Here is a 27054-nt window from a genome sequence, read left to right as displayed (position 1 = left end):
AATCGATATAAACACAGGAACTTCTTTGATGAGTCCTGATCCTCCACACAGGACGTGCAGGTCCGAGCACACAAGAGGTGGAGACACACGAGGCGTATATCAGCAGATATGAAGTAAAAATAAAAAGGCCGGTGTGTGTGTGTGTGTGTGTGTGAGTGTGTGTGTGTGTGTGTGTGTGTGTGTGTGTGTGTGTGTGTGTGTGTGTGTGTGTGTGTGTGTGTGTGTGTGTGTGAGTCAGGATGAGTGACGGTAACAGCGCGGTGTGCGTGAACTCTTACATGCAGGATTACTTCCCTCAGCCTTTGAATGAAGCAATGCCTAACCCCAAATATTCAAGGGATATTCCCAAACAGGGAAGAGTGAATTGACAATTTGCCACCACTACTGTAAATACAGCAGGAGTCGAGGAACAGAGACACACAGTCGGTTTGTTTGGTTGATTTATTACCGATTTGATTCTGGTTCTGATGAGAGTGTGTCTATTTTTAACTTAAAATATGTTCAGATAAAGTACTGTTGTAGTCAAGACCGCACCAACCGAGACCAAGACATTACCGAGACCAGAGAGTACCAAGACCGAGACAAGGCCAAGACCATATATATCAAAGGAAAATCATAACAAAACATCAAAATGTGAGTTTCCTTTTTTTGTAGCTGTGGGAAATCTTTACACTAATGATTTAAAGTTATTAGCTGTTTTTGAGAGGGTCCTTCTTTTTCACTCTTATCAGTAAGGCATGGACAAAAAGCCTATCAGCGGTGATCTTGACCGGTCTCGTTCAAAAAACCCGAGTCCGCCCAGTCCGAGACCGAGACAAGACCGAGAACTTAACTAAGATAAAGTCAGAGATAAGGGCGGATACTCTCCCCAACAAAAGGAAATCTGTTGCTATCTCGTCCAACTCATCTCTAGGAAACCACCTCTCAAACTTGGCCCGTAAACCGCGTCCTGATGGGAATAATATTTGTCTTTTTTTTATTTCCTTGGTGTCGATCCAAGTCACTAGGTCACATTTTAGTCATGGTGAATGAAAAAAAAAACGTTTTACAATGATGGACTGTCTGCGGGTGATGTGACGGCTGGCTGTGTGACGTAACTGTGGGTGAGGAGACCTGTTAAAAGCCACGTGAAGACGGAGGCGACTGCACTGACTCTGCGGAGCCGAGAAGTAAACACACACACACGAGAGATGATTTGGACCGTTTTTCTGCTCGTCCAAGCGGTCCTGCTTTATTTCCTCCTCACACACAGATCGAGGTAAGTTAATATTGACTGGCTTCTGTTATCCTTTTGATTGATACAGTAATATCTGCTTACATGTTTAAAAAATAAAGCATGCTTTCATTGTAATATCTGTTTTTTCATATCACGTGTAGCTTATTTTAAGGAATCAGTAAAAATAACCTTGTGGTGATAATAACAACAATAATAACAATAATAATAATTAAGAATCACTGCACGGTTTATTGTTAGTTTAGTGGGCTGTTCCTACTCTAAGGAATGTGGCTAAACCACTCCAGTGTGTAAGAAGTCTTCCTTTTGTTTGTCCTTTCAGGCAGTTTGAAATGACAAAAACAAATCTGTGATGCAATGATATGTTTTCTAACTAATCCCTGTTACTGTTCTGTTGACCTTCACCTCTATAACCCTAATCCCAGGATAAAAGGTTAGCCATTCAAACAAAGATTGCACGGTGTGCACGTAGCTGGAAGACCAAGTCTGTCATGTCAGTGGAATGAAGTGTCAAACAGACAAGGGGCAACTATTTGAAAGACGGGAACATTAAAATCTGTGTCCTCTCTCTTTTTCGTGACTGTTTCTGTAGATCAAAGCGTGATCCCCCTCTGGACAAAGGAGTGATCCCATGGTTAGGCCACGCACTTGAATTTGGAAAAGATGCTTCCAAGTTCTTGAATCGAATGAAGCTGAAACATGGCGACATTTTCACAGTGAGTAGAAGAAAACTAAAGGCGATGTGATGGTGATGTTCAACCCGACAATCTCACATCTGTAGATACTTCAATGTTTAGTGTTCTGAGCACTTTTAAGGGCCTCCAGTGTAGAAGTTGGGGTTCAAAGTCTTTAAACAGCTCAGAAATAAAAAAAATTAAAAAAAAAAAGAAATTTAGAAAAAAGAAATGTAAAGATTTACAACTTTGTGATTACTGGACAAACTCCCTCTGCTGAAGAAGATAACACGATACAATCTAAAGCTCTGAAACAGCTGCTCGAGGGGAGATTGTTTGTCAACTGCAACTTACAAAGTCAAGAATGAACTCAATGAGCTTTATAACGCAGTGCAGTTTAACACTAGATGATACCGGATACTTAATCTGATGCCAGATTTAAAACGATTGCAACAGAGGAAGTGTGACAAACACTCTGCTTGTTTTCACTTCATGAAATCTAACCTGGAATGGGCGAACAGTAATATGACCTCTTGAAATGTTACTGTCGAAGACACCTTAGCGATTTAAAAATGATTATGTAACAACAAGTACAGAGTTTCATATTTTTTTACAAGTCGTTTTTCTTTTTCCAAGTAATGTGATCTTGAGTTTTGTATTATCCAAAAGATTTAAGGAACGCTGCACTTCCTCTGAAATCTAATAAAGCAGGCATGAGTTTTTGGTATTTGGTTTGGTATTTTGATAGAATTGTGCACATTAAATGTGTTTTACTGTGTTCACTGCATTGTATAAAAACTGTTAAACACTCATAAATGTATTTAAAAAGAACACACTGCATGTCTCTCATACATTGCCACCTTTGCTCTGATGGTGTGCAGGTGCGTGCTGCTGGCCGTTACGTGACGGTGCTGCTGGATCCACACTCGTACGACACAGTCATCAACGACTCCGACTCCCTGGACTTCACCCGCTACGCGCAGGTGCTCATGGAGAGGATCTTCAACCTGCGGCTCCCACATGACCAGCCGGCGAAAGCAAAAGCAATGATGATAAAGTAAACACCTAATTATGTTTATGTACGTTTTCATTTTCGTTTCATGTGAATGGAGAAGCGAAATTTGTTTTTTGGAAATCCACCCAGGCAAGTTTCAGGAATGGTTTCTGTAGAAAACCCTTCCCATCTTGAGAAATCTATTTTTAGATTAGATTTTAGATTTAGATTTTGTTTATCGTGTAGAGCTGAAAGAAAAAACCTGAGAGAGTCTAGTGAGATACTGGTTCCCAAGAAGACATCAAAGAGAGGAGTCGAAACTCTAGATGCCATCTTTTTTTTATTCTCAAGGTTTAAAAGACTGATGTTTGGGCACACTACCTTTGTTTTGGTTGCACCTTCCCTCATGGAAGCACATAGGGGATTTAAAATAAGTAAACTTGAAAATGAAAATGTACTTCCACAGTAGCATTATAATTCCCCATGTGTTGTTTGAGTAAAAATTAAAATGCAGTCTACAATTTTGCACACTTGACTTTCCTGAATTTGTTAAAACCTCAGTTACATTACCACATGGGAAAATAGGTAGGGCAGCCAAGTCTAACGATGGGTTTGTCAATGTATGTCACTGAGAGTTTGAACTGTTTTATCAACACCAGAAATCAGTGCGACATGATTTACAGGACTCCCTTTTGTTAGCACAGCGTTTAACCTTTTCTTCACCTTTTGTGTCCGCAGACACTTCAGGGGAACGAATTTTGGCGCCCTTAACAGCACCATGAGCAGACACCTGCAGGCCTTGCTGAAAGCTGAGATGCCTCTGAACCAGAAAGACTGGAAAGATGAGGGCCTCTTCCACCTTTCTTACAGCCTACTTTTCAAGTAAGTGAGCCTTCCACCCTCTCACACAGACACACACTCTTCATGATGTTAAAAAAACCCTAAAAAAATCCGGCATCCGGGTTAAAAGCCTTTAGCTAAACAGTTTACACACGAGTCAATCCTGTGTTTCTCTGCTTGTAAACACAGCAAGAAAAATGGGGGATGGCTCATCTTGGAGGTCACTTCCATTTTTTTTGTCGGAGCGGATGTGAATCAACATGTCGCTGCTCTGTCATGATATAAAGTGTCACGAGTTTTCCAGAAGTTCTCTTTCACTATCTGGAATGTGGAACACTATACGCATGTGACATGCTACATGTTGGCCTGGTGGAAAAATACCAGTTGAAAGGGCACTACCTGTGTGCTTTCAAACGGAAAAACTGCGTGGGCTGCATATCTTTCCATCGCCATTTATCAACAGAGGGGTCCGGCACTTTTTTTCTCACACTATGTATCTCATGTTACCTGCAGGGCGGGGTACCTGACGCTGTTTGGAGGGGAGCAGAACAACAACAGCACAGATCCCTCACGTGTCTACGAGGAGTACAAGAAGTTTGATGGTCTATTGACCAAGCTGGCGAGAGGAACCCTAAAGCCTGGTAAGATAGCTCACACCCAGCAGTTTTCTGAGAGCACGGTGATGATATGATTGAAAACAATCAGCTGTGATGTACATCAGGGTTAGATCATCAGGATTACAAGCCTGATGAGTCATGAGAAGGTGTCGTCACTGTGTACATTTGTCACTGGGTGGTAAGCTAACATGGTTTGACATCATCGATGGAGTTGTTTTACAGTTGCCATGGCGAGTTTCACTCACTCAATTGCTTACATAGCGTCTGGGAGCTTTGTTAGTGGTCTTGTGGAGTTTAACGATTCACAATACATCATCACAGTCCTCTACAGACACCTTATCTCCCCGGGCCTTGTCTTTCTTTGTATCATCATTTGTAGTTACATTTGGCCCGCCCACCCTACACAGGAAAGTCTGCCAAATGCAATAATATTGGGCACCTCCTCCAGTCATACCTGAAATTATGTCTATTTCCCAACTCTTGCGCACAATAATGTGTTTTGGCATTTTGTTCTTTGGCATTCAGCTTTGGCTCAGCTGTTTATGTTTTGTCTTTGACTCACTTGCTCACCTACTTTCTTCGTGACATTTATCTGTTCAACAGAGGAAAAGAGGACAGCCCAGAGCGTTCGGCAGAGACTGTGGGAGCTTCTGGCTCCAGCTGGTCTGACTGAGGACTCGGGGTCCAGCCCCTGGCTTCACGCCTACAGGCGGCTCCTGCAGGACGAGGGGGTAGACCAGGAGACACAGAAGAAAGCCGTGCTGATGCAACTCTGGGCCACACAGGTGAGTCAGACGTCTGAGAAAGAAAGGCATTCTGTGTGTGCAAAGGCAAGAATTTCAGTCATTGGTCACCTTGAGAGATGTGGCAATTTTGCTGTTAGTCTGGTGAACTTAGGTCTGTGTGAGGCTGTGTCTGTCACACGTCTCTGAGCAGACTTGAAGTCAAACAGACCATAGTAGAGATATAGATATAGAGGTGTGATAGCAGCAGTACTCTTATATGGCACATGAGTGCGCTGTTCACCACTACTATCACAACAGCTATTCCATGAAAGGGCTTCAGGAACATAAGATAGAGGATTGTACGATGGTGTTGGACTTTAAAAGCTTTAATGACATGTTTCTCTGTCAGTAGAGTTCATTGTTTAAGGTGTTTCTCCTGGAGAAGCCTTGTAAGAAAATAATTAAAACTAGATTGTCACTCAGTAGAGCGCATACCTCCACCAAGTCCAACAGTCCCCTTTAATTCAAACCTGCCTAATCTAATACCAAGTAAAACATTTAAATCTGCTTGATCCAGATTTTTATTTGGATCCATATCAAATTGTACTCATTCATAAATACCAGCCACCTAAATACATACATATATAACTGATTATTTCATCAAGATCTTGCATTATTCCCTGAAAAAGTAACGAATATGTTGAAAAACACCCTATTTTACAATGTTAAATAGTGAGAAAGAAAATCTTGGATCCGACTGCCTATCTGGATCCGCACCAAAAGTTAATGGGGTCTATTCTGGGCCGAGACCAATTTTCCATCCAAGCATCGTTGAAAACCTTTCAGCAGTTTTTGTGTAATCCTGCTGACATACCATAAACACAAAGCAAAGGCATAAAACTTTAGATTGGTTTGTTGTATGTGTAAAGATACAGGTATGGAGCAGTATGCACAGATCTGCATCTCGTCCTATGTGTAAAGGTGCAAAAAAAAACTCTGGAGAAAGATAGCTAATTGTTGCGTCTCATTCAAAGCTTCAGTATTTGATGACCTGGGACCTGTTTTGCACTTTTGAGAAAATTATTTTAATTTCTACTTTTACTAGAGAAAAAGTAGCTAACTGGCTATATTGTTTTTTAGTCTTAAACAGGTCTTGACTGGGTCTTGACTTCTTCCTCTTATATAAGTGAACGTACTGACGTTGTGCCTACAGCCCTGCTGGAGGCGTTTGATTACATCAAAGAAATTAATCAGATATTTACTTCAACATTTGTCCTACTTTGCATGGTGCTTACTCATCCTTCTTTGCTCTTGTCACCGTGGTTTATTTCCATTTGATTACGAGTTTTGAGTCATAAGTTCTACTTGTCTTTAGTCACATTTTGAATTTTCATCAAAACTTTAGCGAAAGAAATTAACATGTAATTGCAAGATACACTGGTACACAAAACAATGTGTTAGAAATGAATGACACGCAAAATTGTAATCTGAATCAATGTCAGTATTATTAAGTTCAAACAAACAGAAGATATTTGTCTGTCTCGAGAAGGTTTCCCCACACACAGGCCTGTGATCCATCCGCCAAGTGTTTGGATGATGTCATGTTCTTGTGACGCATGTTTTAATGGGTACACGTTCTCTTATCAACAGTGTTCAAGTATTGTTAAGTAAGCTTTAAGAACTCTTTGTTCACTCATTTCTTCACCGTTATATTACTCACTGTTTTACGTGTGTACTCCTGGCAGACAGCGCTGTGGTTTGCCGTAAGCGAAATAGTTTCAATGTCCTGCCCTTGGATGCAGGCAGATGGCAGGGGACCTCAAGTTTCCAATGGCTTTCCTTTTTAAGTAAACCATTACCGCGCTGTGCTTTGCCAGTAGTGAGAATATCCAGAGCAAGGCTGCTCTCATCCAAAACACATGAAAGGAAGCTACTCGGTGTGAGGCTTGTTTTTATGCAGCTGAACTTAACCTTAATTGAAATGTGCTTTGTTGTTAGATATGAGTAATATGGGTGTCATGTGATCTTCTTATTTGCTTTTACCAAATAACCACCTGCGCCGTCACTATGCAACACTGTAGTGAGAGAGATGACCTTATCATGGTGGTCTGTTTGTTTCCAGGGTAATGTTGGTCCTGCTGCATTTTGGCTGTTGGGCTACTTGTTGACACATCCCGAGGCTCTGACAGCGGTGAACACAGAGATGGAAACCTCGGAGACCTCGCTGCTGGACAGACCTGTGAACACCCCTGTGTTTGGTGAGAGCTTGATTCCAGCTTGTGTAAACAGAGAGACATTTATTGGTTGTAGGTTGTTCCTATTGTAAACAAGATGAGGTAGAGTGTGGATTCACTTTATTCTTTCAGAATACAACACATACTGTAGTCTGTAGAATTAAATCTGGGATAATACTCCAAAGGAATAATGGAAAATATTATTAAAGGCAAATTATATTGTTTTTAAACCTATACTTACGTATTTGGGAGTGTAAATGGTTCATATGTACCAAAGTTTTGGAATCAGTCCAGGAGATTGTTTCAACTGGCAGCTGTGACACAGCTGGAATGGCTGCAATGTTACCCTATGGGGCAACTACAACTGTCAATGTTTTGTCTATTAAAAGGGCTTGGTTATGCCACTGACAGGCTGAGGTTGTTATTCTAAGTGTCTGACAACATTAAGTAAAATGATTCCTACAGAGATAGACTTTTTTCGTTTTGTAAATAATAAGATCATCATGGCTGGCTTATTTTGACAATCTAGATGAAGCAACAGCTGTGACAGCTCACCTCCTGAGATCTGTTGGAATCATTTCTGTAAAGTTGTCAGAAACGTAGAATAACAACCTCAGCCTGTGAGAGGCAAAAAACAAGCACTTTTAGTGGACATAACTTCGACAGTCGCAGTTGCCCCAAAGGATTACGTTGCAGCCGTGTTGCTGCTGCCAGCTGAGCCGACCCACTGGACCCATCTCAAACATATTTTCTAGGAAGTATTAATCCTGAAATATGTAAATATAGAGCCCAGGTCTAAAAATGGTGTTATTTCCCTTTAAAGTAAAGGAATTGAGAGTATATAAATCCAAATAGACATGGTGTACACTAAGAAATAGGCCATATTATTTACCAAAAAACAATAAAAAGTTGGAAAATACTGCAGAAATCCTGCTGCTCTTTCGTGTTACCAACATTTGTTTCTGCCCCTTCACAGATAGTGCCTTGGAAGAGGCACTGAGACTCACTGCTGCCCCCTTCATCACCAGAGAGGTAGTGCAGGAAAAGACCCTCCACATGGCTGACGGCCAAGAGTACCTGCTAAGGAAAGGAGACAGGGTGTGTTTGTTCCCCTTCAACAGCCCTCAAATGGACCCCGAGATTCACCAAGAGCCACAGGTTTGTAGTCCTGTCTCGTTACAGTTACGTCTACCCTAAAACTTCCTGTGCTGCCAACAGGAATAGAAGTAATGTGTTTGGGACAAGGTGGAGGCAGACTTAAGTGTAATTAGTGTAGTTGTTTATGTAAGGTGGAATCAAGGCCTACACAAAGCTGTGTTACCCAGTGAGAGGTCAAAACCAGAGCTGTGGACTATTGAGGGATTAGCTGTGCACAGGAACAGAGCTAATAGGCGTGGGAAGGACATTGCAGTCAGTCAAACTCTGTCCAGCAGAAATTAGACTAACAAATAGACATTAAACTATGAGATCAAGTTAATTTTTATAGATAATTCTGCATGTTCTAATTGCTTGCATCTAATGTCTGTTGCTAAATAAAAATGTCCTCTTCAGAAATTCAAGTACGATCGGTTCCTGAAGGAAGATGGATCAGTGAAGAGAGACTTTTATAAAGGAGGGAGGCGGCTGAAATATTACACCATGCCATGGGGCGCAGGGACCAATGGCTGTGTGGGAAAGCAGTTTGCCATCAATACCATCAGACAGTGAGTGTCTCAGAAATAGTTCACCACAGAACTTTACATTGACGCTGCCCGCCGGAGGAGCTTGTTACCTCTAATTTCTGCTTGAATCATTCTAATTCCATGTGTTTACTCTTCAGGTTTGTTTACATGGTGTTGACTGACTACGATTTGGAGCTGTGTGACCCAGATGCTCAGATGCCCGAGGTAGACGCCAGTCGTTATGGATTTGGGATGCTACAACCACAGGGGGACTTGCTTGTCCGTTATAAGCCACGGAAAAGACTTTAAAGAAAAACAAAACACATCTGTTATGCACATTTCAACACATGTTCATTGTATATATTGTCAATATTCCCTTTGTACTTTTATATATTTTATATTTATGATGTGTATTTATATCACACAGTATATAATTATTTTGTTATTTATCAATAAATGTAAATAATATATATAATACTTTGTGTATTATCTTTCTTTGAGTCCATTACATTCACATATGTTGCCCACATTAATATGTTGTGAGTGAAAACTGTCAAAATAAGATGTTGAAATGTGACTTTACTGCTGTAATTTTTAGAAGCTGTAAAAAGTAAAGCTTCAGAGCATTTGGATATGTTAAATAGAGAGCACGAGCGTAATGAGGGGACTGTCTGGACTGTAAACAGAGCCAGCCACACATCTGTCACACTCACACATGCCTGGTGTTTGCAGAGGGAAGCTGAGTGGAAAGTTTAGATTTACATGTCGTCTGGAAAGCAAGTGATCACTTGCTAGCAGGAGCAGATCCACCATAGACCGCAGATTGTAAAACATGCTCTTCTTTTTTCATTTTGGCATTTCTGTAAAATCACATCATGTTTAAACCATCATGTTTTGATGAAAAGATACAAAGTAAGGCCACAATCATGGACAAAATCAGCCCCTGACTGCAGCACCAATAAATCTGGCTTCAGTTTAATTGTGTCTTCAGAATGAGACATTTTGCTCTGGATTAATGAGTAACTTTTCCACTGAACACTGACTGTGTCGCGGTACCAGTCCAGTTAGGATAACACTGACTCCTGCTGCTACACAGACTTACATCAGGCCTTACACTACTTATGCTTTTAATAATAATAGTAAATAACCAGTGATGGAATTACATTTACTCAACTACTTGTACATGTACTAAAATGTATCTGATAACTTCAGTTCCTAGTTACTGTGCAGATTGCATCCAAGCAAAAGTAGCAAATATTTAAGTTCATTTATTTTATTGGCAAAAACCAGATTCCTATAATTAGAAAAAAAATAATATCAGATACGCTATACAAATAAAGTATACGCATATACATATACTGTACATATGTATACCCTAATGTAAATATGTGGCATGTTTACTTTTACTTTTGATGCTTAAAGGTGCAATATGTAGGAATATGTTCACCTGCTGAATTCATGTTCCAAACAAACGGGGGCAGCATCACCAGAGTAACTACTAAATGCTGCTAACTGTGGCTGCCATTATCTAGGTAGCTCGGTTAGCCGTGCAGCTAGTGCTCCTATCATAGATGCTGTAAATACTCTGCCAGGACTGGGAGCTCGGAGCACCAGGGGAGGCTGGTGTAGTTTACACAGCTAGCACAGAAGGCAGCAAACTCCCGTTGACATAACATCAAAATCGTTACTGTTATTGTTTTGATTTTGTTGTTCTTTTTTATCTCATTTTTGAATGTTTTGAACAAAAAATCTTACATATTTAAATTTAACTACATTTATTGCCAGAAAATAACTTTTGATACTTCCGAACATTTAATATCAGATACCTTTCAGATACCTTTCACTTTTACCGAAGTCGTAGGACAGGTGCGTAGGAGAAGGATGAATAGATCAAAAGCTGCAAGCAAACTCTCGCACACTGTCTAACTTACAAAAGTACATTAATTTGTATACAACTAATGTATTTTTGCAAGTTAGACACTTTACCGAAACGTCGCAAATTACAACGTTTGTAACCAAAGTAATAATTATCAGGATATCTTTACTTTTACTCAACCATGACTTTGCATAATAGTACATTTATTTATACAGCACTTTTCAAAACAAATGTTTTTGATAGTGCTTCACAAGGCATTAAAAGGAAGATACATGAATCTCAAGTAAAAACAATTACTACTGAAACAGAGCAGTGCAACAAAGAGTTATTACAAATATAACAGTAAAGTGGTAAAACAAGTGGGTTACATGTGTGGTGTCTGTTTTATCTCCAGTTCAGGTGTGTGGGGTGTTTCGTGGCCTTACTGTTAATGTGATCCATAACAAATCACATACTTTCACAGTTTACAGTGAATTCCTATTCCATTGTTTCCAGGGCTGGGTGATATTGCCTTACAATAATATTGCGATATGCGATACAATACATATCTCGATGTTTTGAAATCTCCTCAAAAGCACTTCAGGGTATTTTGCTTACCCAAGACCTCGATATTGATAATGGTACTTTCACAAAATATTAACACAATGAGATTTTTTATTAATAATCATCAGTAACGTGGATAGTATAGTATAGATAGATCACCTTTATTGACTGTGTCATGAGTGACAGAAATTCTCCTTTGACAAGGCTCAACAATTCACACGATTCACATTTAAAACACATCTCTAACACACTAAAGGGGGACTGTCAAAACAGCAACTGATCATGAAGAGGCAGGCAGGTATAGGAACAAGCAGAACAGTCTGGTAAGTTCAAGTTAAAACCAGAAAAAGACAACACTTGATGATGATCTCCAAAATCTAGGAGCAAGTATAGTCTCATCTCACTATAATATCGACGTATCGGCAGGATCCAGTGTAGCTGCGCTGAGCTGTGGCCGTGTGAGGGTTAAACTGGTTCAGGCTGCAGCCGCTGGAGGAGCCGGAGTGAGACGAGCCCCTGCAGGATCCCGTTCACAGTCAGTGGCGCCGGCCGGCCAGCACGCAGCCGCACCGACCGACAGCAGGTGGAGGAGGGAGAGGAGGTCCCCGCAGTGTCCCCGGCTCCTCTTCAGGAGTCTCTTAACTTGTTGATTCGGCCTCAGGAGCGGACGGCTGGACGAGCTGTAGCACCGGACCTGGACGTGCTGCTGACGGTGTGTGTGGGTCCAACATGTCGCCCCGGAGCTCATGATGCCTCCGTCAGCTCCCTGCAGAGCTCCGGACACCTGGACGGACGGGAGAAGTTTGAACGCGTCCACGCTGCTGATGTCCGTCCATGAGGAGAATCGGGATATAAGGAAGACACGTATGTGTATTTCTTACATTGCTTTTAGTGTTGAGAGCTCGCTTGGTTTCACTTTGATATTGTACATTACTGCAATAGTTTGACTTCGTGCGTGCTCATGTGTCCCAAAACCCTGCTGTGCTGTATGACTCAGATATGCGCCACAATGTATTAAATATAGCGTGTTTACCTCATGTGAAAAATAACTTTATACATTGGTGTTATAAGTGCAGGTGGTATTACGGCTCAGATATAATGTCTCATGTTGCTGTCAAAGTTTATAGTCGGTCTTCTTAGAGAAGAGTTGAGCAGCAGAACCGCATTTTACAACTACACGCTGCCTTTGGACCGGGACTGATGGCTGTCCCGCCCGGGCTCAGACGCTTCAGCACCGCGGACAGAGGCGCAGAGACAGCCGGCGGTGTGCGGAGTGACAGACAGGCGCTTCAGCACCGGACAGCGCTCACAAGTGGAGCCCAGTTTATCATTGGCCCGGCTCTGCTGCTCCCCCCCACCCCCCAGCGCCACCCTAGTCAGCAAGAAAAGCGGCTGTGCCTCTTAAAGCTGATTAAAATATCTATTCGGTTCTCTGATGACTGGATAAACCACCTGACATTGCTACTGTAGGACACCGGCACCGTCTGCTCCACAGCGCCTTAATATTATTTCTGTGTTTTATTCCTTTTTTCACAGCCGCGAGAAGAAGCGAGGAGGGACCCTGATGCGGTCATCCACAGGACCATGTCTTCTTAATCTACCGGGCTGTATCCTCCAGTGAATCCAGCGAGAGAAGATGAACAAAACGGGGTGTCGCTCGGGCACCTCGCTGCCACCGGACACGATGGACATCATCCGCAGTAAGACGCACACCCGCCGGGTGAGACTCAACGTCGGGGGCCTCCTCCACGAAGTCCTGTGGAGGACCCTGGACAGGCTGCCCCGCACCAGACTGGGCAAGCTGAGAGACTGCAACACCCACGACTCCATCATGGAGATATGCGACGACTACAGCTTGGATAGCAACGAGTACTTCTTCGACAGACACCCCGGCGCCTTCACCTCCATCCTCAACTTCTACCGCACCGGGAAGCTGCACATGATGGAGGAGATGTGCGCCCTGTCCTTCAGCCAAGAGCTGGACTTCTGGGGCATCGACGAGATCTACCTGGAGTCCTGCTGCCAGGCCAGGTACCACCAGAAGAAGGAGCAGATGAACGAGGAGCTGAAGAGAGAGGCCGAGAACATGAGGGAGAGGGACGGGCAAGAGTTTACAACCACATGTTGTTCCGAGAAGAGGATGAAACTCTGGGACCTGCTGGAGAAGCCGAGCTCATCCTTTGCTGCTAAGGTAGAGTCTCTTTTTCTTATTGCCAGAGATCTAGTGAAAGTTTAGGTAACCTGGGAGAAAACCAGCAGGCCTTTATTACTTCAGGTTTAAATAATGATCTCTCCATCAAGAAGTGGAAGCAAGATTGCAGAGATTTTGCTGCTGATGATTAGGGTTTAAATTTAGAAAGACAAAAGGAGAAAAAGGGGTGAGTGTGAGAAATTTACTTTAGCATCCAGAGAGGCGAGCAGACATCTCTCTTTGAGACCGTCTTGATCTGATGTCTGACTTCCTTTTAACCTGCAGCAGTGCTTTTAATCTGTCACTTTCAGCAGCTGGAGTACAGGAGGGAGAGAGAAGAGAGGCAGACAGAGAGAGATGTTGTTGTATGTCAAAGCTGTCTGCAAAGTTTTGCTTATTCATCAGTGCGTATTGAATAGCATGACTTTGGAAACTCATTTTGTTGCCCCACTTGAATCAATAAACTTAACTAGGTGTACTTTCAGGAGAAGAAAAGACCCCGGTGCTGTTATTCTGGCGAGTCAATTAAAACCCCCTTTTTGTTTGTGCCTGACAGCCTTCATTGTCTCCTTTTATTGCTTTCAGTCAGATACTTGTTCCCAGGCCAGTATTGTCTGGAAGCTGCTCTCCTGGTAATTATTGAATGTTTGTTTTTCATTTGCAACACCAGAGAGGATGAAAGGAGTGACACTTATAAATGGAGTTTTCAGGACAGCGAGAAACGCTGCTGCACAAAATATATATTTTAAGATCATCACATAACACCACCCCTCTCCTCTCCTTTCAACAGTCACCCCCTCATGGCTTCATTAGCCTCCCCTGCCTCATTTCCAGTGTGGTATTCAATCATCCAGCTCATTAACAGGCTCATAGCTCACACTCCAGGAACAAGGGTACTTTACTTTGCTGGATCGATGGGTATAGTCATGTTAACAGCATTTTTTAAGTGAACTTACTTTGCCAAGATGTGACTGAGTCAATATTCAATTAGATTTTTTAAATAACCACCCAGATGCTTACTCCCAATACAATTGTTTGGGGAATCTGCACATCTTCAAGTAAACATGATATGCTTATTTTCAGGTTCGTAATTTTTACTACTAGAACAGGTTTACATTCTTTAATGCTAAAAAAACACATCAGGTTTCTGAGACACTCTGTTGAAGGCCCCTCCTCCTGAATACCCAGTCTGCTCTGATTGGTCAGCTCATACACGCCCGAGCCAGCACCGCTAACAACAACAGAACCGCTGTGCTAAATCAAGTCTTAGGTGCCAAACTAGCCACTAGGCATAAATTATGCACGTGTGACATGGTGACGCAAAGTCACAGAAGTAAAGACAGGACTACTGATGAGGCATTTGAGGAGCAGTGTTTTCTGTGGGAGAGAGGAGCTTCTGTTGCTGTGGACTTTGACCTTTTTAATTAAAGAGAGTGAGGCTCTCATATTACAATATTTTTAGGCTGTATATATTTTGAAATGTCATCAAAAGCACTTCATAAATGCTCAGACTCAGATTTCCTGGTATCTTTGACCAAATACCTCGATATGGATAATGTGGTGATGACGAACAAAATATTAACACAATTTTTGCTAAATAATCATCAAAAAAAGTGGATATAATGACTAAGTGGGTGAAGGCGATCATCGGAACAAGTAGAACAGTCTGGTAAGTTCATAAAATTACATCATTTTACTGTAATGCAGCCTTTAAAACCAGGAAATGACAACACTTACGCCATATCACCATAAAACGATCTAAGCTGATATATAGTCTCATATCACCATAATGATATATTATTAATATATTACCCAGTCCTACCAGAGAGTGGAAAAAAAACCTAAAAAGTGTGCAATTTGAAATAATTTGTGTGATGTTTTGGTTCAAAATGCCTGACAGTGTCAAAAAAAGACATGATTCTTCATGGCTGGTACAAGAGGAATCATGGTTGAATCATTACTCAAAGAAATTTCAAACACCTCCTTGAACAGGGGCTCCTGCATAATTCATTCAGCTCATCTGTTGAAAGAACCTGCTCCATCTCTGACCTCAAATTACTGAAGCCCCTAATTATTTCCCTTAATTATTCAATCACATTGCTTCAAGACATGCTCACTTTACGACACTCAGTGGCCCTCAGCCGTCTCTAGAGCTCTCTGAAACCATTAACCACACAGACTACCAAAACCAGGTCCTCTGGTGTCCATGCTGACAAGCTGGCACAGCTCTTGGCACCAGAGAAATCTGTGTGTTAGATTAACATGAAAGGAACATCTGAGACTGAGTGGTCCTCTCTGTCAAACTGTAATGTTAATATATCTCCCCCACACATTTTATCTGTGAAGCACCTCCTGTCTCCACGGCAGAACATCCCAATCGCCCGAAGAAATGTAGGCAATGTACATTTCTGCAAACCATGGATATGAGGAAACTTTCTATTTCTTTGTGTTTCTTTAGGTTCAGTTTCAAATGTATTATTATGACAACAATGGTTAGGTTTAGGCACAACAACCACTTGGTCAGGGTTAGGAAAAGATTTTGGCTTAAAATACCTGTTTTGGTCGCCAGAAACGCAGCTGGAGACGTCCCAGCTTCTCAACAGAAATATCTGGGGGGTTTTTACGCTGCACACACTGGCTGGAAATTGTCCCCAGGTCTCTTTAAAAATATCCAGTAGTGTTACACTTACAAATGTAGAAACGCAGTTTGAGCTGTGGTCACTGGCTTGGCAGCCTTCTCACCTGTAACTCAACCACCGTGATATGACACGTCTTGCAGAAATGTCAATATGAAATGTAGCCTATGACACACACATATGTGATTGATCTGTGGGTCCCAGAAATGTTAGCTGCCAACATTTTGTCCTGGTGACCAGGGTGCCAAGAAGAAGAACGTAATTAACATAAAAATTATGAATTAATAATCTTTTTAGGTTTTCTTGACCACATATTTCAGATTGAGACACAATCAAATGTGTCAGACCAGCAGAGAGAGCTTTATCTGATCTGCCTCCCTTGATCAGTAGCAAATATAACTTTTTGGGAAGCTGCAGTCTAAAGTAGTTCATAGCAATCAGACCATATTATCAGCTACTGCACTTTTAAAAATGTGACAAAGTCAATTTTAAAACCTTTATAGACATTTTTAATATCGATGGTCGTAGTTTATTTATTGAAGAAGTCACGTTGTGTTGGATTGGTTGAGATTCATAAAGCTGGTTTATTCCATCTAATAACTCAGGTTGATAAATCGATAACGCAGTTCCTCAAGGATCTATTTTTGTCCCTCTGTTACTCTGTTATTGTGAGGGTGTATAAGGAACATAGTTTTCTCATTTTCACGTGCATGACAACACCTCGTGTAAACCTTTGATGATATTAATGCATTCTCACGAATCCTTTGTTTTTAATGTTAGACTAAATGTACTGTTATTATTCTTGCTATCGAAACCTATAACAGCACAAAAATGTAACTTATTCAAACCTACAAAGTGTGATGGGGTAGAAATTTTCTGTTTTAGAATTCATCCAAGAGATTCGCTCAAATGTAAAAGACAAGCACAAAAACGTAAAGATGATTATTTTTGTCTGCCATGTCTATATCGGATTAAATGGAGGTAATGCAACTTGTACTCTCATATTGCTGATTCTACCCTAAAATATATCTGATATATCTGCAAATACAGAGATAGATACAGCATTCATTAATGTGAGAGACATAACAGTCTGTTTATCAGACGTAAGAAAACACATTTCATTTGACCCATTCCACTTTCCTCTAAAAACTTAAACAATAACTCCAATCATTGTTTTAAAAAGCAATTAAATACTACACAGTGCTGGTTAGCACAGAAACTGTTTTGCAAATGGAAATAATTGCCCAGGTTTTAATATTACATCTTGTTGGCTGATTTTATTTTTAATTTTTTAATACTTGTTTTGCCTCTTCCTGAGTACTAACCTTGTTATCTTTGCTTAAATGTCATCTTTCATTCTCCTCTCTGCTTTCTTGACAACACAAACCAGTGAGAGTACATGAGCAATTACATGAATCTCAGTTCCGCTGCTGTTCACTGAGCTCGTTGGACTAGAAATTATGAACCAAATGTCAGGAGCACAACCAAATAATAGCAGTGTTTTTTATTTTATGTAGCCACTGCAAATTCATAATGAGCTTGGGGCCTGGTCCATAGCACAATAATTAATGAATACTCTTTGCATTAGTGTAATATTAAATAAAATTACTACACAACAGTTTGTCCACAAAAAATCGTAACCAGCTCAATTTCCTCCCCATGAAGTGCCTCGAGGTTCTTTATGACTGTGGCTGAGCATTCAGCTCGACTCTCTTCACTCAGTCAAACAGAGAAATAGGAACACAATTTATGTCCTTCCATGGAAGCTCTTGTCCTCAGCTTAACACACGAGATCAGACTGCACAGTGTGCACCATTAAGGGGTCCACAGAAACTTCTGAATGGAGGAAAGAGTGGGGAAGTGACAGGTGTTTGACAGATAGGGCCATTTCTTCAATGAGAACAGTAAAAATGTCAAATTGAGGTTAAAACTTTGTTTTCGGAGGCTTGATTGAAAAGTCGCAGCGTTTACTTTGCAAAGTCATAATAGGTTCACGATATGGTCTGTGGCACAATAATTGGTGGACATTTTGCATTATTGCAATATTTTGTTTAAATGATTAGACATAGGTTTAAACAAATCTCAACAGGCACAATTTCCACCTCATGAAGTGCCTCTAGGTTCTTACATACATAATTATAATTTCAGCATTATCTTATGTTTCTCCTTCACTGTGGCTGTGTGTCATTCCGCTTGACTTTTTTCATGCAGTCAAACACAGAAATACAAACACAATTTATGTCCTTCTCCCATGAGCTCTTGTCCAGAAACTTCTGAATGGAAGAAAGAGTAGGGAAGTGGAAGTTGTTTGACAAATAGGGCCATTATTCCTCATTGTTTAGTTTTCCATATGAGACACAAAATGTCAAATTGAATGCAGTCTTGTTTCCGAGGCTTAATTGAAGAGTTGCATCAGTGAAATGGTTTGTTCCCAAACACATATTCCGCCTCATTTATTTTTCAGCGCTGATGAAATTTTAATTGCGTATTAATAACACTCGACCTAATGCCGGAGAGAGAAGGTGTGATCCGGAATATCTATAGCTCCAGATGTCACCTCATCCTGGGCCTTTTGGAGTTATAACCTCCCCAGAAATACACATCAGCACCAGCGCTCGCTCTCCACAAGCCATTTTTCATTCCAAAGCAGTAGTGAAGGACACCAAGTGTGGAGCCAGTCTGTCTTTCTTCTCAGGAGTGTTGAGGTGTTACTGAATAGTTTTAGAGCCACTTGAGTCTGCATTCCCACCACAGGTCTGCCCACTAAATTATTTAGAATAACAATATGGAGCCCTGAAAACACAAGGAAAACCTGCAGGTAATCATTTCACCAATAGGAGAAAAGCTCTTGTTGATACCAAACAGTATGTGCTGAATGCCCATGTCGTCATTTCTCATGTGGCCCAGTGGGAGGAAACGGTTTAGTGTGTTGGGAATGAAACCAGCCTATGTAATACAGCATGTCTCAGCATGCCTCTGTTGCTCAATTCCCCCTGAGGTGCAGCTTAGTCTCAGAGGGATCACAGTCGCCCTATAAATCACATTCCCAGGGGTTTGGCGTTAGAGCTCAGTGCTGTAAACTCTGAAAGCGGCCTTATTCAAAGACCCTGAAAACTTGTGTCCTCGGATTACGATGAGTGATGGAGTCATATGGTTTTGGTTATTTCACAATTTCTGTTTCTTTATATTTCTGCCTGTTTGGTTTTGTTGATACTCTTCCATCTGGTTTTGAAAAGGGCGGGGCTCAGATGGAGAAAAGTGATGTCATGTCCTTCAATGCACCAATCAGGATTTAGCAAAACTTTAATCATGGGATGACAGTTGTGAGGTTGTTAGCTAGTCATGCTAGTATCAATCAAATCTGATGAAATATTTCGAACTTCGACGGCTACTTCTTGTTAGTTATTTAGTCAAATAATTGATGTTAGCAGTGACAGACTCAGGATGTTTGAGGGGCAGGGGCGATAAAAATAAAAAGGGCACCAGTTGTAAGCGGTGGGGCATCAGAGGGCAAGAATGTCATAATGTATTTATAGTGTTGAAGGGCACTTCACCCTGTTGGTCTACTGGAAGGGCATCTTAGAGGGCATTTTATCATGTTTTACAGACTATAGGGGCATCCAAGAGGGCACTTTCACTGCATTTTTTCAGACATTGGGGCACCGGGGGGCATTCATCCCTCCCAGTGGATGTTATAGAGAAATGCTTAAGAATTTTAAACCTAGTTTCAGGTAAACATGAGTGAACTTGAGGCACTTTGAATGAAGGTCAGTTTCATAAAAGTGGTATGCTGCAGTATAATAACAAGTCACCTTTCTTGGTTATAGGTCTGACTCGATCGCAATTACACTGCTTAATGCAATGCACAGATTTGATTGGCTGTGTGGAATCACGTGGGTGATGTGCAGATTGCTTTTGAGTTTCCTGGATCACCAGTGTCATAAAAGGCTAGAAAAGCTGTGTTGGTTAAAACAGAAGTGCTCTGTCAAAATGTAGATCCAGGTCCGGATAGGATCGCGTCTGGGTCCGAACCCGGACAGAGATCCACTTATTAGTAATCATGGGGGCGATGGAGAGGGATGGCAGGTCAACAAGGGGGTTGAGGCATCCAGAATCCTCATCAAAGGAGGATTTTTTTTTATTGAGCCAGTATGAATTTGTTGTAAATAAATGATAACTGTTAATGCCATGGTTTTGTTTTAACAATGTAAGTAGAAGCAACATGTCAGAGCTTGGAAAGACGAGAAAGAAATAATGCATAGAGTTGATTTAGATCATCTTACACACTACACAACAACGAGATACAACATTCAAAGAGATGCAACAGAGGAAATTACACGTACAAATAATAAATTAGATTGATAATTTATTCCAGTAATGAGGCATTAGGATGTTGAGAGATATTGAAAATGCAAAGTGCTGCACTGAAAAATTAATGTTGTAAGGTCAACTACAGGCCCTATGAGTGTTCAGTAGATAAGTGTACATTCAGCTTAATGGTGAGCTGATTAAGCTGATAAGTTATAAACTGAACATGAGCAGGTTCTGATTCTTTACTTCCTGTAAAGTTTTACAGAGTATAAAAAACAATCTTGACACATACAGCTTTCACTTAAGAGACTTTTTTGACACCTCTACACTCTGGGAATTTGAATTCCCGTCTCCTAAAAGCCTTGCAGCGCTCTCCACCCACTGAGAGCTTCGGTCCAGAACAGGATACTGAACTATAAAAACTGACACTTAGTTCTTTCGCCTTGGCAGAGGCTGTTTCAACTAATTGCATGGAAACTTCTCCTCTCAGCGAGCTGGAGACAGCCATGACTAGAGGCGTTTAACTGCACTTTTTTACTGCACATCGGATATGCCCCATTGACTTCACTGTAAGCACTTTGCTTTGTTGTTTGTGAAGTCTGTGTGTCCAGAACATGGCTCTGTGTCAGGGTGCAGATATCTGCTGTTTTCTGTTCAGTCCATACGGCCAAAGCAGTCGAGTTTTCGTGAGAATGGGAGGAAATCGATGGCAAAGACATTAGGATGCAAGGCAAGCTGGGGTGAGTGGGGACACACCCTGACCAGCCATTAGAGAGGTACCAGGACGTGTGATTTCCCACGGACCCCTGCGTGCTGATAGCTCCGCATGGGGGAGTGCAGTCACTCATGCTAACCTCCAGCTCTGTGCACCAGAGGAGTTGCAGCAGTACAGTCACTCTGATTTTATGGTCTCTGTTGTTATTTTCAGCAGTGGCTCTGAGTAATGGAGCTGAGAGTTTCCTCTATCTCTTTGCGTTTCTGTCTCCTCCTCCTCCCTCCCCACCTTTCTCTTACAGTAATCGTGTGTATGCAGGCTAATAGCCAGGCACAGCCTATCCAACAGACTGTATTTTATGATTTGTTTTCAAGGGATGTTGCTGGGTGACGGCAACTCTTCTGCTGTGCTTAGGTGAGCTTTGAATATCCGTAAATCAATGGCACACAGTTTCCAAGCTGCCAGACTGATTGCAGTGCCTTACAGTATATCTCCTAGTGGGCACACACATACACAAGAACAGTTTTTTCACAGATTGAACCAAAGTCTCTCTGTTTCTTTTTTGCTCTCTTATCATCTCTCATCTGTTTGTTTTCTTCTATTGTACTCCCTCCTCTCGCTATTCAAGTCCAAGCAACCTAATCTGCATGTAAGCACTCATTATTGCATGAATTCTAATTAAAGATAGGAAGAACTCTATAAATATATTTGTCTTATTCATCTAAATGCAGAGAGACAATAGCTTTCCTCATATTCCTGAACACTGATGGAAAATTCCTTCAGTTTTCTAGTATATTAGAGCCAGCCTCTCACCCCCACGAGCTCCGTCTGAACCCAAGAATGGATCCAAATTTAATATTTAGTAGCCATGATCAGGATAAATAAATGATTAACAGATCTGTTAACAAATAACAGATTATTTATGTACACACAGACTGACAGATCACTGACAGGTCAGCCCAGTCACAGAATAAACTGTCAGCATTGCACGTTTTTTGCAAACTACAGATAAGTTACATTTCTAAGTTTTAGTTGAATGATAACAACACAAAACATATAATATTATGTTCAGACTACATGTATATGAGCTGACTTTCCTTAAAATAGGAGGAGGGGATGTTGGTGAGATGGCTGCCAAGCATCAAAGGCAAAGCATCTTTGGAAAAATCAAACGCAGCCAAATCCGAAAAGTAAAGCGAAATACAAAACTAAATGACATAAAAACCAGGATGAAGTTTGGGGAACACAAGATCACAACAAAAAAAACACATGGACTTAATACACAAGGACTAATTGACAAAACAAAAAACATAGGCAGGAAGTGGAAAGTAAAACATGACACATGAGGATATGAATCTACAAGATAAAACAGGAAATCACAAAACCAAAAAACCCAAACCATGACAGTCAAAATATTATATTGAAAATTGAACATAAAGAAATGTTGAGTTTGTTACATTTATTCAGGCCATTGGGTTGGACAGATACAACCTTTTACTATTGCCACCAGCTTGCAGTCTTTTTTTGTACACTTGCCTGTTGACACCAGCTGCAGCCACAGATTTAAAGATAACATGTTGAAAGTCTTTAGTCAGAATATCAAACTGCGACCATGACTTTCTGTTTTGTTTCCTGCTGAGCTTCTTTTCATCTTCATACTGTAGCTTCATCTTTATTTTTGGGCTCCATACGGAGATTGTCCGTATGCAGTCGCAGCAGCACAGACTCTAATGAAGCTCTCAACTGAGAGAGACATTAGCATTATTGATTTAAAACATGCCTTTGATGCCGTTTGATCAGCGTAAGCAAATGGAAATTTCAACTCAGTAAGTAACACATCCCACCAGAGCGGACACTAATCGATTCACAAAATCAGCCTAGCTGTGAACTGCAGAGACAAGGATTAAATTGTTTGTATCAGCCGGAGTGTGTTCCACATGCATCTTATTTACTAAGCCACAATTATTTCCTCGGGACTTCAAAACTTGCGTTGCAATCAGAGCCTCAATTGATAACGAGACTTTTAAACTCTTAATGCTTTTTCACTGAGCTCGTGCTGAAAACTGTGTTGTGACTGTCCAATACATTGATCTTAAAGGAGTGTGCTGTTGATGGAAAGGAATATTTTTTTTCAAGAACTTCTTAGAAATTACCACTGAACACCATTTTGGCAGCAGTGTTCTGTTCCTTTGGTCTATAAATGATGGAGGTGTTGTGTTACCAGCATGGACACACTGATTACTTTGCTGCCAGCTACTCTCTTCTCCTGCTGGACCTCTTGCGTGTTTGACTTGTTATGCTATAATGACCATGCTGTCTATACATAGTTTCCTTTCCCCTGTGTGGCTGAACAGTGGTTCATGGATCTTGAACACTGTGTGCAGGTGAAAACCTTCCCTGTAAAGATCACATCTAAGAGAAAAGTCTTCATGTATGTTTAAACAACCTTAATTCCCCTCAGGCTGCCATACATGAGGAGAATGTGATGTGGGATTAAAAGGTTGTATAAGAGCATGAAATTCTCCGTCTGAGGTGAAAATATGGAAATTACCAAATTTGGAGTTATGAGGTTACATGAAAAAAAAAATCTTTCTTAAAAACTACTCTTATCATTTTTTGATAGTAGAGTTTTTTTTACATTAGCAATGGATCAAATGACTATGAAAGGGGCCACTCCTAATGATTAACCCACAGCCCCTCAGCTCTACAAAATGTTTTAGCATCTTTCAGCTAATTTTTTTAATTCATGGCCCACAACTTTTGGTTCATTCTCACTTCTCTCATCAGTGTTGTTTTTGGGCCACATTTATGTCGTTCACATTGAACCATATCAGATTGAGCAATCACAGTGGCATAAATTCTTGCCGTGTCTTGGTCGGGAGACTGGCAACACTACGAGTATAACCCCGACTCTCCGCGAGGTCATAGGTCATCAGTGAGGCGGGACAGGAAATTGTCAATCATGGCTATCTAAGCTAGCATAGCTAAAAAGCAAGTTACTCACCGGGTCGCTGGAGTTGGTGTAGACCAAACGCAGAGCCAAAAGAGAACGAATATTCACAAAATGGACAGAAATACAACTCAAAATGAAAAATGTTTTGCCCTGTATCTGCTGGATCTGTAAACAGACAAGTATTTGTTAAAGAAATTTCCATATTAACTTTAAACGAATACATGTCCTAGTGAGTGGTGTGGTACCGTGTTTAGAGTTGCTTTCCGCTGCCCCCAAGTTGCCAACAAAAGATTTTGTGATTTTTGACTTTCACGTTATCTCAAAGATAAACTTATTTTTATCTTATCTTTTGTAAATCATAGTGTAAATGTAACTTATCTGTAGTATTTCAGATGTCATGATCTGACATGGCATTTGCCAAACACTAGCATTGAGAGGGTAGATGTAACAAAGGACACATAGTTAATATGTCAATCCATTGTACCAGAGTACAGATTGCTCCTCTTAACTAGTTGCAGTTTGGAGCATATGGTTTCAGGAAGAGGTACTCAACTGAAGCCCCTCCTTTGCCCTGCAGTTTCCATGGAGAGAGGTGATCTCGTACGCTACATTAGCTTATCACACAAGCCAGCTGGGGCAACACTGTATGCTCCACATGCACACACAGACTCCCACTGCATAGTATCTCTGTTTGACAGGCCGACAAAATCCATGCTTTATTTTCGGTACAATGCCTTATCTGACTCTCCTCACATTCCTCACATATTGGTGCAGCTGGGTTCGTGGGTGCGGAGCTCCTCACAGACACTGACATTTACAAAGGTGAGATGTCAATCGCGAGAAGACGGAGCCACGACTACTTTGCTGCAGACCTTCATTCATTATTCAGACGGGTCTGTCAGCGAGAGAACATCACTCAAGAAGATGTACTGTAGAGTGTTGTGGGGCCGGGTGGTCAACGCAGACGAGAACAGAAGTTTCCAGAGAGTTAGACGTTAGAACCCAAAGCCATTGTGTGCTAAAGTTGCCTCTTAAGCTACAGTTGCACACTGCACCAAGGTTTTCATCGCTCACTCGACAGGCTAAGACTGAAAAGGTCAGTTTTCAGCCACCCGTACAGGAATGACAGGCATGACTGAATAATGCAATGAAATTCTGTAGTCAGTCCAATACATTTTCTGACAGCAGATTTATTTTCGGTGGAGCCTGTAATCCATCTCCAAGCTTTCACAGATTCTTCCTTTACATGACACCGCTCGTGGTACCGCTCTTTTGGCTTCCCACCCAAACTCAAGTGCTACATGTGCTTTACCCTACTTGTCATCAACCGGTTCCAGTAGCACATAAAGATGGCTCTTGCATTTTTAAACAGCCTCCTTCGTCATGTACACCTCATCCAGGGTCACTCAGGTGTCAAGACACCGAGGAAGTTTAGAGTTTAGTCCTTTTGTTTGGCTACAGTGCCAAAGCTCAGTCCTTTTTTTTTCAGCTTAGGCCTTACATGCACTTCAAGCCAGAGCTCCTCAAGCATAATGTCCTCCAGTCATCTGAGATGGTTAAGGGAGAAAGCTCAGTCGTATTTAGAGGAAGAGGAAGCTGAGTGGAAAGATTGCCTTGCTATAATTTGTAATGCAAGGTACACTGGAGGAATTGTCTTTCAGAGAACGGTGCTGCTGTCCTGCATAGAGTTTCCCCAAAAAGCTATTTCTGAGAAATAGGAAAGAAAATACAACTGCACCCTGCGATTACTATTCCACTGTGATGGTTTAAAAATACTCAAAGTGCATCTTTTGAATAATCATTGTCTCCTGTAGGTTTTCTATTTGAGACGGGACAGGTGGATAAGGTTCAGCGCAAATATTCAAATAAGCCTGTTTGTTCTTTTTAGGTCCATTAACTTATTGTTGTTTGTCTCTGTTTCCACAGTAAATAACGTGGAAAAGAGTGTTTTGTAAAAAAATACTAAAACAAGCACTCTGACCCATTTATGTCCCTTTATCAAGAGCCAGACTGCTATCTGTTACCTATGAGGCAATTTATGATTTCTTACATACATCCTCTGGATATGTGGAGATATAAGTTATACATAAGAAATGTCTATATGTTGAATTTTTATATAGTATTATATGCTTGACCCATACATGTTAACAATATATAATGCCAAGATTCAGGTTTATAACATGTATGAAATGCCCATAATAAAATCTGTACATGTACATATATTTAAATACTATATATTAAAAACAGGACGGGGGGGGGGGGGGGGGGTAGGTGGTTGGAGTTTCCCAGCATGCTTTGAGGCCATAAGTCAAAGTAAACTGTGTTTAAACGTGTTCTCAATCACCAAAAATGTTACCTGTCTGTTATGGAGTAATAAGAGTTGATGTTCTTCAAAATGTTACTTATAGATTACAGTTGCCTTTGTGGTAAAACATTCTTGCACCATGAGTTAAGTCATTCACAGGGTTAGTCACTGCATGGAGCTCATGGTACAGTATTCAAAGATAGATTTTTTTAAGTTCTTTTTAAAAACAAGTGATGGAGAGCAAATCACCAGAGCAAATGCTAACTGCAACAGACGTCGATATGTTTGCTCAGTTAGCCGTGCAGCAAGCAATCCAAAGTGGGAGCTCAGAGCACCGAGGGAATGTTGGTGATGACACTTTTCACAGGAGCTTTTAACCAGGATGGGCTGTGGCTGGCAGGTAGTAGAAGTCTCTGCAACACTATACATAGACGTCATAATGTCAAAAACTGTTAATCCTTCACATTCTGTCAATAACTTTAGTTAATTTTTGAATGTTTTCAACTAAAAAATTTACATATTGCACCTTTAAAGATAAGCTTTGG

The 27054-nt window shown here is 41.0% G+C and overlaps 2 protein-coding genes across 2 annotated transcripts in view; both read left to right on the top strand.

Annotated features, from left to right (window-relative positions):
- The first annotated feature begins 1151 nt into the window (after positions 1-1151).
- Positions 1152-9456, top strand: LOC140998228 (prostacyclin synthase-like). The gene is made up of 10 exons (XM_073468434.1): positions 1152-1258; positions 1827-1950; positions 2790-2965; positions 3641-3784; positions 4256-4383; positions 4963-5144; positions 7207-7342; positions 8295-8476; positions 8870-9021; positions 9138-9456. Exons 1-10 carry the CDS (start codon positions 1191-1193, stop codon positions 9286-9288), a joined length of 1443 nt encoding a protein of 480 aa, XP_073324535.1. The 5' UTR covers positions 1152-1190; the 3' UTR covers positions 9289-9456.
- Positions 9457-13034: 3578 nt separating this feature from the next.
- Positions 13035-27054, top strand: part of LOC140998227 (potassium voltage-gated channel subfamily B member 1-like) — a 38705-nt gene continuing 24685 nt past the window's right edge. The window contains exon 1 of the mRNA XM_073468432.1: positions 13035-13589. Coding sequence (XP_073324533.1) covers positions 13035-13589 — 555 coding nt within the window. The remainder of the gene's footprint in view (positions 13590-27054) is intronic.

Source organism: Pagrus major, chromosome 6 (genome assembly GCF_040436345.1).
Source record: "Pagrus major chromosome 6, Pma_NU_1.0".
Taxonomy (NCBI): domain Eukaryota; kingdom Metazoa; phylum Chordata; class Actinopteri; order Spariformes; family Sparidae; genus Pagrus; species Pagrus major.
The sequence above is the reverse complement of the archived record's forward strand: the minus strand, read 5'-3'. Positions and strand labels throughout refer to the sequence as shown.